At 34.6% G+C, this 16,053-nt stretch overlaps 1 protein-coding gene across 1 annotated transcript in view; it reads right to left on the bottom strand.

Annotated features, from left to right (window-relative positions):
* Nucleotides 1–7,341: 7,341 nt before the first annotated feature.
* SMAD9 (SMAD family member 9) overlaps nt 7,342–16,053 on the bottom strand; it is a 31,024-nt gene continuing 22,312 nt past the window's right edge. Inside the window, exon 6 of the mRNA XM_051987426.1 lies at nt 7,342–11,800. Coding sequence (XP_051843386.1) covers nt 11,657–11,800 — 144 coding nt within the window. The 3' untranslated portion in view covers nt 7,342–11,656. The remainder of the gene's footprint in view (nt 11,801–16,053) is intronic.

The following is a 16,053-nucleotide window of genomic DNA, read 5'->3' as shown; positions in this document are numbered from 1 at the left end:
AGAGAGATAAGCCTCTAAGCTAACCAGGATATATTGGAGACAATAAAAGATCTGAATTTTTATCACCTGGCTGCATTTGGGGTAATTATTGATCTGAACTGATACTAAGGCTGCCTCCAGAAAACCTCCCTGAAAAACCTGCTCTCTCCCCCAGAGAGAACTATTCTATTTATTTTAAAAGAAGAAGATCACCACAGGATGTGGGTATTTTGAGGTTTTAAAAATGATTAGCTTAACTTCTGCAAATTCAAAGTCACTGTTTTACTTTTCCTCCAGTCATAATATTTCAAACTGCTAGACTGCAGTTCCAATCAGTTGCCTCCCCTCATATTGTTCGGGAGCTTGATATAATTTCTCTATAATGATGACTTGTTATTGTCTCTAACTGTGGACAACAGATTTTGTTGTTTTTGAGAAAGTGTTTAGCTTTCATGTAGGATGCCAAAATAATCCAAATTAAAACAGCCTAGCTGTCATACAATTACTTCAGCAAGAATTTTTTTAAAAAGCATCAGAATATGTAAGGATAAGGAAATTTAATTAAAAACTACAAGCAAACATATTTTTCTGGCTTAATTACTAGGGCACAGTTAGAAACATGCAGGGATCCAGCCAACAAAACTTTGTACACAGAAGCTTTTCCAGTTCAGAGACTGGGGTAAGGCAGGAAAACCTAAAACCTAGAGTTGTATATACCAGGTCAGGAAGTTTGGATTGGGACCAAGTGATCAGAAACGAAACCAGAGATTGTGAATTTATCACTTTGATCCCAGACCAGGATTGGGAGCCTGCAAAGCTCAAATAGTAATTAGACTAAACCCTAGATCAGACTAGGATCTTGAAAGTTTGTTGTTCACTAAAATGAACCTCGTTTGAGGTCCTTATAAACCAGAAGAAGAAGGGGATTGAGTTGGACTGGACTCCAGACAATAAAGATCTGAATCAAATGAGATTCCCACCAATTTTTTCCAGAAGTACATAGATCCAGTCTCTGACTAAAAAATAAGGCAGAAAAAAGGAAAACAATTCAGTAATGATAAAATAATGTTTTTTGGTGTCCCAAGATACAAAACCAGAATAAGAGGATAACTGTAGCAATCACAAGCAAAGCTTCAAACAAAAAACTGTAGTCAAAAGAGTTCAGGTTCCTAGAAGTAATAAAGCAAAAAATTTAAAAGGCTATTAGGTGGTCAATGTAAAAGGGAAAAAAAAGGCACCTAATTAGTACAGTAAGTAGAGGGTGAAATCAGAAAAATGAGTTCAAATCTAGGCTTAGGCATTATCTGGGGCAAGTCACTTTATCACCACTTGCCTAATTTTTTTTTTATGTAAAATGGAAATAATAGCAACTCTCAGGATTGTTGTAACTTAGTATTTGCAAAGTGCTTAGTAAATGCTTGTTCCCATCCAGCCATTCTGGAGAGCAATTTGGAACTATGCTCAAAAAGTTATCAAACTGTACATACCCTTTGATCCAGCAGTGTTTCTACTGGGCTTATACCCCAAAGAGACACTAAAGAAGGGAAAGGGACCTGTATGTGCCAAAATGTTTGTGACAGCCCTGTTTGTAGTAGAAGCTGGAAAATGAATGGATGCCCATCAATTGGAGAATGGTTGAGTAAATTGTGGTATATGAACGTTATGGAATATTATTGTTCTGTAAGGAATGACCAGCAGGATGAATACAGAGAGGACTGGCGAGACTTACATGAACTGATGCTAAGTGAAATGAGCAGAACCAGGAGATCATTATATACCTCAACAACGATACTGTTTGAGGATGTATTCTGATGGAAGTGGATCTCTTTGATAAAGAGAGCTAATTCAATTTCAATTGATCAAGGATGGACAGAAGCAGCTACACCCAAAGAAAGAACACTGGGAAATGAATATAAACTGCTTGCATTTTTGTTTTTCTTCCCGGGTTATTTTTATCTTCTGAATCCAATTCTCCCTGTGCAACAAAAAAACTGTTCGGTTCTGCACACATATATTGTATCTAGGATATACCGTAACCTATTTAACATGTAAAGGACTGCTTGCCATCTGGGGGAAGGGGTGGAGGGAGGGAGGGGAAAAATCGGAACAGAAGTGAATGCAAGGGATAATGCTGTAAAAAATTACCCTGGCATGGGCTCTGTCAATAAAAAGTTATTAAAAAAAAAGTAAATGCTTGTTCCTTTCCTTGTTGATGAAATGGGTATTCTAGAGGAAAGAATTATAAATGAAATGGCAACTTTAAAGCAAAGAATAAGTAAACACTTTAGTATAAGAAGTGCAAAACCTTTTCCATCTAACAGACTCCTCAGAGGATTAGAATGGACCAAATAGAAATCAGTGACTCCATAAAACAAGAAATACTAGGACAAAAATCACAAAACTGAAAAAACAGAAATAAATGTAAATTTATCACCTAACAAAAACAACTGATTAGAAAACAGGTTATAGAATCATAGATTTAGAGCTAAAAAAAATCAGGTGTCCTCTAATCAAACCTCATTTTAGAGTTGAAAAAGTAGATACAGAAAGGTCACCTAACACCTAGAATTAAAACAGCTAAGGCTTTATTTGAACCTAGATCTCCCTAAATCCAAATCCATATCCAATGCACCATGCTGCTTGTCAAGGAGAAATAATCTATCTAAAAATCAAATTTTAAAAAATGTTCTGGTTATCACCTTTGAAGAAATCATGATTGAAAATTGCCCAGCTCTATTCAAATCAAAAGAATCCACTAGTTACCTCCTGAAATGAACCTCGGATACAAATTCCCGGGACTATTATAGTCAAAATGCAGAGTTTCCAAGTTCAGGCAGGGAAAAAAGATACTGCAAGTATTAAGAAAGAGTTCAAATACTATTCTAGCTTGTTTCTGAGTCATCCAAATCTCAAAGTTTCAGTAATTTCTAAGGGAAAACTAGGCCAATTTACATGGGAGTAGGAGGATTAAAATACTACTCCCACTACAAGTAACAAAGAGTCACAATCATGATCATTCAAGACTTATCAGCCGCTAGAAAGTAGAGGAGAAGTAAGAATGCACTCTTCTGAAAGGCAAAAGATAAGTATAACTTTTTAGAGGGAAAAAAAGTTGATTTAATGAAAAAGAGGACTTCCAAATATTCCTTATATAAAGACCAGAGTGCAATGGAAACTCTGAAATGCAAACATAGGAATAAAAAACAAAAAATTAAATTAATTTGAACAGTTGGGACAACCTATGTGATGAAGGGCTATCTTTTTCTCAGAAGAGAAAAAAAAAAGCATGCCCTCAGAATCCCAATATTTTCAAGAATTAGAAATAAAATAAAAGAGGTTCTATAAGGTTTTTGTTGTGTTTTGATGCTCTCAACAAAAGAAAGGGAAAAGGATAACAGTGGAATGAAAACCAATTATAGAAAGACTAAAATTTGAATCCCACCTCAGAATTAATTCTATTATGTAACACTTCTGTCTTTACACAGAATGTTCTGAATGGCTAGACTGCTCTCCTTCCTTGTTTTCCTCTTAAAATTCTCAACATCCCTCAATGTTCATTTCCAATATTCCTTACCTCAACTACCTCTCAACCTTTCTGTGAGAGCTCCAACGACTTAGTGCTCTCAGCTTAAATTATCAGTTCTCCCAAATGTGGGTTTCCCTGAAAAGTTAACCCAAGGTTAAAGTTTGTCCCAGTTGGAGACCTCCCTCTACTAAGGTAGTAAGGTGCAACTTCTTCCCCATAAAAGTAAGAGTAGAGTCTGCCATCTCCCTTTTACCTTCCAGTCCATGTTTGGGATTTGGTATTTTTAGAAGGAAGGAAGAAAGGTCCCTTATACTCCAGTCAGTCATATGAGAGAAAAGCAGCTTTTCTTTCTATAAGAAGTATCCATCAATTCCCAGATTCTTAGCTTTCAGGCTTCCAGTCGCCAAACTTTGGGAACATAAGCAAACTCAGAAGACTGGGGTGAAGTCTAACCTAACCTGAACAAGTCATTTTTAATGTCCTAGGCAATCTCTAAGACTTAACAGCAAAGAAACTATTCATTGGTATAGATAGAGAGAATTTCCTCATTCAAGGAGGTCCCTGTATATTAAATTCAGAGTACCTTCAACTAACAGTAAGCTAATTAACACTCATAGGCATTTAAATAGTTTTTAAACTATCTGTAACTAGGGTTGAATCACATTCTATTATCTTGGTCAACAATATGACATGGTTAAAAATTCCATGTAAATACTGTTTAATCCACTTCTGTGGCTTCTGCGAAAAGAATCCTCACTGGTCTATGTGGGTCAAAGGCCCTGCAGTTTTTCTCTCTCTCAAGATCTCCCATGCAAATGAATGTGAGGAAAAACAAAAGTAAGCCTACAGCTCAAAATCCTGACTTTATGATGTCCTTGTATTATGTGGATAAGCTTTCAGCACTTTCAGGTATCCCGTATACTCTATAAATAATGTTATATCCTCTCAGTGGAATGCAAGTTCCTAAAAATGATTCTGTTAAAAAAAAAAAAAGGCACTCATTATGCTGGCACATTTGGAAAACCCAAGTTTGTGTGGCAATCCTAAAGAAGGGCAATGTCCAGGAATGTTCAAATTACCCAACAACTGCACTCATTTACAGATTGGCAAGGTTATGTTTGAGATTCTGCAGGGTATGCTACAGCACTATGCTAGGCTTTCTTGCTATGACCAAAAATAGCAAGATAAAGATTTTTGCCCTTAGAAAGCAGTTGAAAAGAAGCTGAAATTTCTTTTAGAAATCTTCCAAAATATTTACCTCTTATTTTCAAACTAGAAGAAACTATGAGTATGCCAGAATAAAAATTACCATTTTATTCACATACATTACTTTTCCTTAATACTTTTACACATAAATTTTTTTTTGTCAAATACCTCATTTTATTTTTTTATTTTAACAGTACATTATTTTACCAATTACAAGTAACAATGGTTTTCAACATTCATTTTTGTAACATTGTTATAATTTTTTCTCCATCCCTCAATTTCTCATCCCCCTCTCCAGCAAGCAAACTGATTTAGATTATATATGTACAATCAATTTTTAACTTATTTCCATATGAATCATGTAGGGAAAGAAAAATCAGAACCAAAAGGAAAAACCATGCAGAAAAAAACCTACCACCCCCATATAAAGTGAAAATAGTATGCTTTGATCCCCATTCAATCTCCATAGTTCTTTCTCTGGATATTTCAAATCTATTGAAATTGTCTTGAATCACCACATTGCTGAGAAGAGATAAGTCTATCACAGCTGATAACCACACAAATTTGCTGTTACTGTGTACAATGTTTTTTTCATTCACATAAACTTTCATAGTCATTAACATAGAGCAGTCAACTGGCATATAAAACATTTAAGATATCTAATTGACATTTGGAGACAGAATCATGCAATGAAAAGAGCAAGATGAAACTGAAATCACAGTCATAGATCTGAATTTCACCTGCAACATACTGTGTGACTGACCCTAGATGAGTAAATTCAGGTGTTCAGTTTCTTTAATGTAAAATGAAGGTTGGACTAGATGATTTCTAAGGACTGCTTACCACTTTATATCTGCTATTACACAGAAGGTTATACAAACTTCTCTAAATTTCCTCTTGGTAGTTACTGTACATCTATTACCTTCCTCCAAATTCTGTTTCAAACACCACTACCACCAAAATAATAAGCTGTTCTGTGTGTACGTATGTGAAGACCGCATTAGTACCCTGATATTTTAAAATCAGCTGGAGTCAGGATAAGCAAAAGTCCTTAATCTTTATTGTTTGTCAAAGGGAGAGGAGAGAGAGTGGACACAGGAATGTCCTCTTTCTTTTACCGCCAGGAATCACACTCGCTTGTCCTACTCCACCCTTTTATCCCTCCTCCCAATCTCCCTATACACCAACTGATTGATACAGCACAGAATGGTGGGGCAGGCCATTTTCCAAGCAAATGCTAATAGAATATTGTCCAATTGGTAATTAACCTTAAGTGCTTTCTTGTCTGAACCTCAAGAGTTTCAGCCCTTTACATATGTAGGTAGTATCACATGGTGGTATTTGGTATTTCTTGAATTTTATATATATGTATGTATAAATATACTACATAAATATAAAATATGTAATATATAACACACAATATAGTATATATATGCAATATAATTCAATATATTAACAGTATATTTAACACATAATTTCAACATAAGATATTAATATATTTCTAAATTCAGCATATGTTGAAATTGTTATATTCATATGTAATTGATATAAGATTTAATAATTAAATATATAACATTCATATATTGTATAGCATGCTGAAATTATAATATTCATGTATAATTGATATATTGAATAAATATATAATATTCATATATATTAAATGTGTAGTATATTGAAATTATATTTAAAATTTAATCAAACTATATTGAAAAGTATCATATGTTACCATTATATTATAAATATGCATATATATATAATTCAAGGAATACCAAATACTACCATGTGGTACTACACACTTGTACAAAGAACAGCTTATAATTCTGCTGGTGGTGTTGTTTTGCCCTTCATTTTCAGAGGACCAATGACATTAATATTTTGACTTGCATGTGAATTGGATTTAAGTGAAGCAGAGTTGCACAAAGCCATCAGCCTCTCTCTCTTGTCCTGAGTCATCAAATCTAATGATAAGACAAAGTCAAGACACCTGATGATGGTCTGGGATGCAGTGGATGACCTTATCATCTCTGATGAGCGACCAAGCTCGGAGCACTCCACACGCCTCCTTCAGCTGCTTCCATGGCCATGGAACAAACTTCTCATCCATCTGTTCCAGAGGGGAAAGTCTTCATGTGCTTGGAGTAGACACCTCCCCCCTACCTTCCCCACAGGTTACCCTCAGCCTGGGTTAGTGTAGTTACTCTGCATGCTACAGCTTTTTGAAGCCACAGGTGAAGGCTGGATTAATCAAATCCATATCAAAGGTAGAGTAACACTGAGAACAGCTCAGCAGTTCTCACAGCAGCTGCTCATCTTCCCGAATATCCCACACCACTGAACTTCAAGGCAGATGAGTTAAATATAAATCTTGAGTGGGCCACTTCTAAGCTGTTCCCTCCACCAATACACTTAATTTCCAGGAGCCTCAGTTTCCACTTCTGTAAAATGGGCATAATTACTTGAACTAGTTTATGCTTTGTAACTGAATTGTTACATAAATGAGAGCTATTATAATTCTGACCTCATTTCTATAAAAGAGTGGGTTCCTCTTTCAGTTGGGATTGAGTATGTTATCCAACTGCTTGGCAGAGAGTGCTTTCAGTGAGAATGGGAACAAAAGAAATCAGAAAACATAGAGGTACAATATTCTTTATTCATAAACTATCAGATCAACAGATCATATAAGCATTTAGAAGGATAACAACACTTAGCGCTACAGCCAAAGGTTCTAGTATATACCTAAATGGAAACAGCTTTTCAGATTTTGGCATGAATTTTAACTTACACAACATTGGATAGGATCACCTCCTCTTGTCATCAAGTTTAACTGTTTGAATATTATTAGGAAAGATGAGTTTGGCATGATGGTTAGTTTCTAGTTCAACCAGTATACATGTAGTAAATTCTAAAGATATAATCCCAATGAAGCAGGAATGCCAGAAACACTGGCTGAAATGAAAGGGCCAATAAGGACTACTGCATATTTTCACCTAATTTTTTTTTTTTTTGGCTATGGGAACAACAGTTTTTTTAAAGATGCTAAAAATACAAGGAATTCTACATTCTTGCTTAACAGATTTTCTGTGATTTACAATAAGTATAAAAGCTGAAAGCAATTGTGTTTAAAAGTGGCACTTTAATAGTTCCAAAGCACTGGCAAGTATTAAACTATCCCCTACCTCAAACAATACTTAATCTCACTTCTTAATAGGAAAATAACTGACTTACACCATGGATAAACACTCTGGGTGCCATGAGCAGGTCAAAATACCATTATTCTTTCTTGGTATATGTTGTTTTTCCATGGCAACCTAAAACTTACTTTGAATTACTGGTTCATATAAATGTTTAAAATGGCAATTTACAAAAACCTACCTTTGGTAGGACCCTTCTAAGAGTAATTTATTATCTTTTTGGAGCAGCCTGAATTGAAAGGATGTCATTCTGAATTTTATTTGGGGTCATATATCAAATACTGCTTTATAATTACTGGGCAGCAAAAATCATTAAATCTTCTGTATTTCTCATCTACCCATTGATATCCAGAAGTAACTAGATGAAATTTCAAGCCCTTGAGAAACCAATTTGGTAATCTCATTTCTTTGTTACAGAAGTTACAGGATTTAGAGCTGGAATGAACCTTATAGTTCATCTATTCCAACTCTTCCCTCACCCCCCTTTATAGATGAGAAAACTAAGATCATCTTAGATACCAGAAAGTAAAAATACACAAAAATAAAGCAGCAGAACTGAGATTTGAAACTAGAGCTTTTGGCTCCAAATATAGTGTTCTTTCCACTATAGCTTTCCATATTGCCTCACTCAAGGTCCAATTTCGCAGATATCTTTGTGATGCAAGTTTCTAAAAATGGCATGAAAAAGAACACTGAATTTCAGACACAAAAGTCTTCAGTTCAAGTCTTGATTTTACACCATAACAGCTGTGAGATCTTAAAAAAAATTATTTAACCATTCTGAACCTCAGTTTCTTTATCTAGTCATTATTGAATATCTTACTCTTCAATGACTTCATTTGGGGTTTTCTTGGCAAAAATACTGCCATTTCTGTCTCCAGCTCATTTTACAGGTGAGGAAACTGACAAACAGGATTAGGTGACTTGCCCAGGAGAACACAGCTAGCAAGTTGTCTGAAACCATATTGAACTCAGGTCTTCCTGACTCCAGACTTAGTGCTCTATCCATTGCACCATCTAGTGCAGAGGGAGTAGAAATAAGTCTTACTACCTGCCTCGCTGAATAATAGTGAGAAAAGTGCTTTTTAAGCTGGAAAGTGCTATGTTAGTGTACACTATGTACTAGGTAATTACATGAAAGCTAAAATACTTTAAAATACACAGTTTTGAGTAGTTAGTTCAAGTTAATTGCTCTGCTTCTTCTAGAACAAATTTATTGACTCATTTGTTTAAGGTAATTTATATGAGTGGCATGACACTTATTTAGTAGAATTCTAAAATATTAGAAATGTAATTCCCCCACAATATAAAAGTGAAGGAAGGGGAATTGAATATTGTGGTATTTTTTTAAGTAAAAGGATTATTTTGGAATTTTAAAATAGGAAGATTACTTTTCAAACATATTTTTCATCATCTGACTAAACAGTAAATAGAAGCCTAGTTTCAATGTAAAAAGATTTAATTGATGCAGAAGATTCAAATAACATCTATATTAAATGATGTTTACTGCATAGATAAGTGGATGTGTATATACACATATACATATATACATATATACTGCATATGAGTTATTTTTAATATAATTTACTATAGGAGCTCAAGCTGATGTCTAAGAACTTTTAAAATACATTTAATATATATGAACATAATTGGTTTCCTTTGGAATCCTGTATATTTTATTTTATGCATGTTAAAATATAATTCTGAGAAAGAGTCCTTAGGCTTTACCAGACTGCCATCGGGGTCCATTGCACACAAAAAGGGTTAAGAAGCTTTGCTTTAATAGCACTTAACACTCCCATGCATGATTGTTGGAAACAGTTCAAATAAAACAGCCTGTTGGCTGAAGAATTTTCTTTCGCCCCTTAACTATCATTCTATCCTTACAGAAATTTTCTGCCTATCTATTATCTGTAATTAATTCCTTGAAAAGGTGATGTCCAAGCAACATAAATTGAAAAGGTCTTGGAGCCAGGAAATACTTGGGTTCAAACCCTGATTCTGCCACATGTCAAGGTCATGATCTTGACCTGGTCATTTAATTTTGTTGATTCTCAGTTTCCTCATCTATAAAATGGAAACAATAAATAAGTCCCTTATAAGTACTTTACAGGGCTAAGAATCAAATGAGATAATATGTATAGCATTTTGTAAATCTGAAGAGTATAGGATCTCATCTATTATTAATATTATTATTAGATAAGAGAACAATTGGGGGAGTGATGGGACATGGGGGAAGACATAATAACATAAATAGGTCATCAACTGAATGATATGGTCTTTGGTTACAACATATTATTAGTGGAGACATTATGTTGTGGTGAGAAGATTACTAAACTTAAAGTCAGGAGATCTAGGTTCAAATACTAGTTCTCTTACCTATTGGCCATTTAACCTTGGGCAACTTGCCTTTTATGACTCTTCATATGGAATGAGAAAATTCAACTAGATGGGTTCAAAGTTCTGAAATAAGACAATTTGTTAGCATTTGTGAAAACTATTTCCAAGATGTGCAGTGCTTGGTGGGTGCTCTTTGTCATAATGTGCATTAAAATTTAAATAATCTTTATTTTTATACTTAGAAAGTGAGAGTTTTCTGCAATATACAGTTTTTAAAAGAATAGATCAGGACAAAAGGACTGGCCTCCTGGAGATTGAACTTGGCAATAGAAGGACAGACATTCTTCTGGGCCTTGCTATGCTATCCCTCCTCCCATGACAATTGTTATTCACTCCCAGTGGCAAAATAGATAAAGAGGAACTGGCACAAATACATACAAACACAGAAAGGAGATTTCCCAGGTGAAAGACGGCTTTAGAGCCACACTCCCCTCTGATCTATTAACTTGTGAGCATGACCTTCAACAAATCACTTCTTTCTGAGTCTTTGTTCCTCACCTGTAAAATGGGCACACTTTTGCCAACTCCACACAGTGTTATTGTGAGAAAAGTACCTTGGTAAGTGTTAAAGTGCTATATAAATGAGTTATTATGACTATTATCCAAGCCATACCAAGTTCTTAGCAACTGACTTTTCTGTCCATTTCCTCTTTTAGAAGTTTCTTCTTAGAGAAGAAACATTACCAAGATGGACTACAATAGAATATAACTCTAAACTTTACAGTTCCTGTCTCTTTTCCCATCACAACTTAAATTCTTTTTACAATGTACCATTAATATCAGCAGAATAACCTAGTAATTGGATAGTTCTATTTCAGAAACAAAAGATGTCTATGTGACATCTTGTAAAATCCATTTTATGTGCTTGATTTGTTCTTGCCAATAGCACTAATAATGGAATCATTTAAAAATATGTGGACTTGGGTTTTTTGTTTTATTTGAAAATGTTATTTGCCTGGGTGCTGTTAGTACCCTATATTTTCTGTATAACAATTTAAAATATTCCACTGACCCAGAATACTTCCAGTGTCTTATAATAATGTGACAGACAGCAGCTGATTTTCTTATTCTAGCAATATCCTACAACAGCTATTGACATCATGTCCCTTATTTTTCCTCTGACAAAAGCTGCTTCTTAACATAGCACAGACACAATAAATCTGACTTTCTAATTTCATTGTATCGGGATCCTTCTAACTTGAAAGCACAAAACAGATTGTGGAAAAAAAATATTGATAGTATACCATTTGTATTCACATATATATTTAGAGACTTCAGTTAATTGCAAATATGAAATGATATAAACCACTGCCTGCAATAGCATCTATTCTATTTGAAGTATAGCTTTAGAGTGTTAAGATACTGAAGAAATTGGGTTATGTGGTGAACCCATCTGCGTCAGAACTTTGTCCAGCCACTGCAATGGTCCATGAAGATGAATCTCAATCCAGCAAGGGGTGCTGGTGACATCCTGACGGTGGTATTCAGCTCCCCAGCCCTGAAAACCAGAAGTATGCAGAAAAGGGATTATTTCTGATTTGGCCATTAGCCAGCATTTATAGAGCCTCTTTTCTCTACAACATCTTACCTTGTGATTTCTATTCTAAATTAAGATGTTGGCAGATCCCCACTAAACATCCCCACTCCCACCAACATGAAGATCATGGTGCAAAGGAAAAGCATTGGATTTTTGAGTCAGAAGATCTGAGTTTAGAACTTGTCTTTGCCATCTGAATAATCTTTGGTAATTGGGCTTCAATTTCCTCAGTTGCAAAAAAAAAAAAAGGTTCCTTTCTTTAGGCCTATAATCTTATGCATTGTAAGCTTCTGGAGCAGAGGAACATAGTTTGCATTTATTTGTATCTCTTTTCAAACCTAATGAAGCAGTATACGATTGAAATCAACTAGTAAGCATTTATTAAGCACCTACTATGTTCCAGGCATTGTGCTAGTTAGTACTAAATAAAGAACTGTTAAGTAAATAAAGCAAAAATTATTTCAGGGAGTAGGTTTAGATTGGTGATGTCAAAAATCAAATAGAAATAGATCTCTGAAGGCAAAACTGATGTAAAAAGACACAAATTAATATTATCTATAAAGTATTTTTATTTTGTTAAAACATTTTTTCAATTACAGTTTATTCTGGTTCAGGTTTATGCAGACAAGTGCGACATTGGTTGAGATGACCCTTTAAGCTTGAAATACATGATTAACATAATGAGGACAGACTGGCCAAAGGGAAGGCAGTCCAGTCCAAGAAACCACATGAAAAACTGGATTGTACCAGGCAGGGAATACTAGATGTCCTCAAAGGTTTACTTCAGTTTTAAACTTTGCTAGCTCAGGCTTTGGGGACATCCTCTGTTATACTAAGACAAATGACCCTGCACTGACCATTCTGTTAAACAAAGATAATGAGATCTTGGAATGACAAGGCCAGAGTTGGAGCCAGTTCAGACCTTCAAAGGTTTCTTTCCTACTCAAAGACTACCCAGGTCCTTTGGTTCTCTTTCACCTGACTGCCTGTTGACCATTCTCTGTTTAACAATAACTATAGGGTGGGCAAGGCAAACGAAGAGAGACAAAACCTCAAGCAAGTCAATTTTATTACTTGAAATCAGTATAATACAGTAAAAGAAAAATTCCTTGGAGTGGTGGTTTAAAATATTGATTGAGATAAAATCTCAACATTTCTAATAGATTTCAATTTGCTATGTTATCCCCTTCCCTACTAGTAGGGACAGTGAAGTATTTTCTGTACTTGCCATCTGGTTTTGTTGTTGTTGTTGCTTTAATCACTGGTGCCTGATAGTTTATATGTTTATAAAATATGCTGTTTTCCCCATCATGAGTAGTTTACTTTCTGAGTTGTGTAATTACATTAATCTAAAATTTCACTATTAGAGAAACACATAGGCCAACCCAGTAAAAAACAGACTATTAAATAAAAATTAAATAGGTATTAAATAGTATACTTAACCAGAGTACTAATATCACTTGTTAATTCTAAGGACAATGAACTATAAAAAAATCATTCTAACTGTACAAGTGAATGCTTATGAAATAATAATGTGCTGCCCTCTTCTGGCTGTATGGGAAATAAGAACTACTAGCATGTTACCATGTTGTAATGGACTTTAAAATACTTTACGACTATTTATGTGAACAGACTACAAGGCAAGTTTCTTTATTTTTGCCACTAACAAGAACAATACTTACTAAGAAGTAACGTACTAGTGTAGAATGAAGTCTTGTTTCTTATTCTAAAATTTTTCTTGAAATGATAAATGAAGAAAAGTTTTGGAAAGCATTAAAACAACAAAATAAAAATTGAGTATGAAGAACAGGAAAATAATATTTCAAAGAATGGCAACTCCTTCAGCCAGCTCCATCTTTGCCCCAATAGTTTGACAAGAGAGAGTGGAAAAGGACTATGAGAAAGAACAGAGGGGTCAAAGAATTATATAACCTCCAAGTTCAAAATTAAATCAGGGGCCATCTAATCCAACAAGTGATAATTTAGCCTTTGCGTGAGAGGCAGCCCAATAACTCTCAAGACAGCCTACTCTACTTTTGGGGACAGCCATGATTTTGAAAGGAAACATTTCCTTACATCAACCCTAAATTACCTTCCTTCTAACTTTATTCTTCATTCCTAATATTGCCTTCTTAGCCTAAGTAAAACAAGTCTTCACGTGACAACCCTTCAAATATTTTCATACAACTAACATCACCTCTTTCCTTTCCCTCATAGGTTCAGTATCTCCAGTTTCTTGTACTAATCCTCCTACAAAATGGTTTCATTTTGTTGTTATTCAGTTGTTTTTTTTCAGTTGTGTCTGACTCTCTATGAGCCCATTTAGGGTTTTCTTGGCAAGGATGGTTTGACATTTCCTTCTTCAGTTCATTTTACAAATGAGAAAACTGAGGCAAACAAGAGTAAATGAATTTTCCAGCATTGCATAGTGTCTGGGGCTACATTTGAATCCAGGTATTTCTTTCTCCAGATCCCAATACTCAACCACTGAGCCACCTCATTTGCCCCATAATCATTGTACAGATGAGGAAAATAAAGCAGACAGAAGTTTACCAATTTGCCCAGATCATGAATATAGTTATTAAGTATCTGGGGATGGATTTAAACTCAAGTCTTCCTGACCACAGGTCCCCAAAAAGCTAATGTGTGTGTGTGTGTGTGTGTGTGTGTGTGTGTGTAATGTACACACATATACACACTAGCATTTTGGGTTTTATATATATGTATGTATATATGAATAAATATGTGTGTATATATATATATATATATATATATATATATATGCACACACATATACACACTAGCATTTGGAGGTTTTTTGAGTGCCACATCACTGCCACACCACATTGATCCTTCAGTATACTATGTCCCAAAATATTTTTCATTGGGATTGTATCTACCTCCAGTTTCCCCATATTGTATACTTACAAATGTTATTTTCTGAACCACAAGTGATACATTTATTTTCACATTTATTTCTACTGAATTTCATCTTTTTTTGATTTGGTTCATTTTCTAGTCTTCTATGATCTTTCTTTATCAGACTCAACTTTATGTTATTTGTTAAGATTCACAAGCCCTGCCTTCATCTCACTGCCAAATATATTCAGTTAACCAAGGTAAAAGATCACCAATGTACTCCCTTTCTAAGCAAATATTATTATTTATTACTCTTTGAGTCTAATTGTTCAACCAGATCCCAAACTTATTTTATTGTTCTATAATCTAGTATACAGTTTGTCAACAAAGACAACACAAGATATTTTATCATGTACTTTGCTAACTAAAATTCAGATAAATTCTATCTAAATCATTCTCCTTATCTAACAGTCCGATAAGCTTGTCAAAAAAGAAAATGAAAATTAGTTTGCCACTTTTTGATGAAGTCATTCTGGCACTTAATGGTTATCAATTCCATTTCTAGGTTTTCAAAAACTATCCTTTTAATGGTGATTCTCAAATTTCTACAGGGTCTGAAGTTAAGCTCATTGGCTTACAGTTCACAAAATTCACTCTTTTCATTTATGAAAGTGAGGAAAATATTCACCTTTCTCCAGTCTTGAGCTACTTCTCCTAATTTTTCATGATTTTTCAAAGATGAGTAATAATCAAATGCCCCAGTTCTCTCACTGTATTGGGATGTAATTTATCTAGGTCCAGGGTGACCTAAACTCATCAAGAGGAGACAGTTCCACTCTTACTATCACCCTCCTTATCTTGAATTTCAGTTCCCAGTGATCATTTGTGTCCTACCCTTTCCAATCCAAAAATCTATTTCTTTGCTTCTTCTCTCCCCTCCCCTCCCAACAACAAAGCAAAACAAACAAAAACAGAAGCTAAATAAGAGATAAGTTCTGCCATCATCTGCATGTCTTGTTATATCACTGCCTCCACCCACCCTAGGCAATAGTCCTATTTTTTGATTGGGCTTTCTTTTTTCCCTAATTTAGCTGAAAAGCTAATTTTTTTGTTTTCCTTAGCATTTGTCATCAGCTAATTTTTAGGTTATTATTAATATTTTTCTGACAAAATAATGCTACCCTCCTCTTTTTATCCTTCCTCACTTGCCTTTGCTTCTAATCTTTTATAAACCTAAATTAGTTGATGGACTTTTTTGCATCTACACTTTTTAAAGCTTTCCCTTCCTTGTTCTCTGGTTACATCTTTGGAATTGCATTTTGAGGGTTTTGTATCTCTTCTGAGATAACTTCCCC

The sequence above is a fragment of the Antechinus flavipes genome, chromosome 3 (genome assembly GCF_016432865.1).
Source record: "Antechinus flavipes isolate AdamAnt ecotype Samford, QLD, Australia chromosome 3, AdamAnt_v2, whole genome shotgun sequence".
Taxonomy (NCBI): domain Eukaryota; kingdom Metazoa; phylum Chordata; class Mammalia; order Dasyuromorphia; family Dasyuridae; genus Antechinus; species Antechinus flavipes.
Note: the sequence above shows the minus strand (reverse complement) of the source record. Positions and strands in the feature narration are given on the sequence as shown.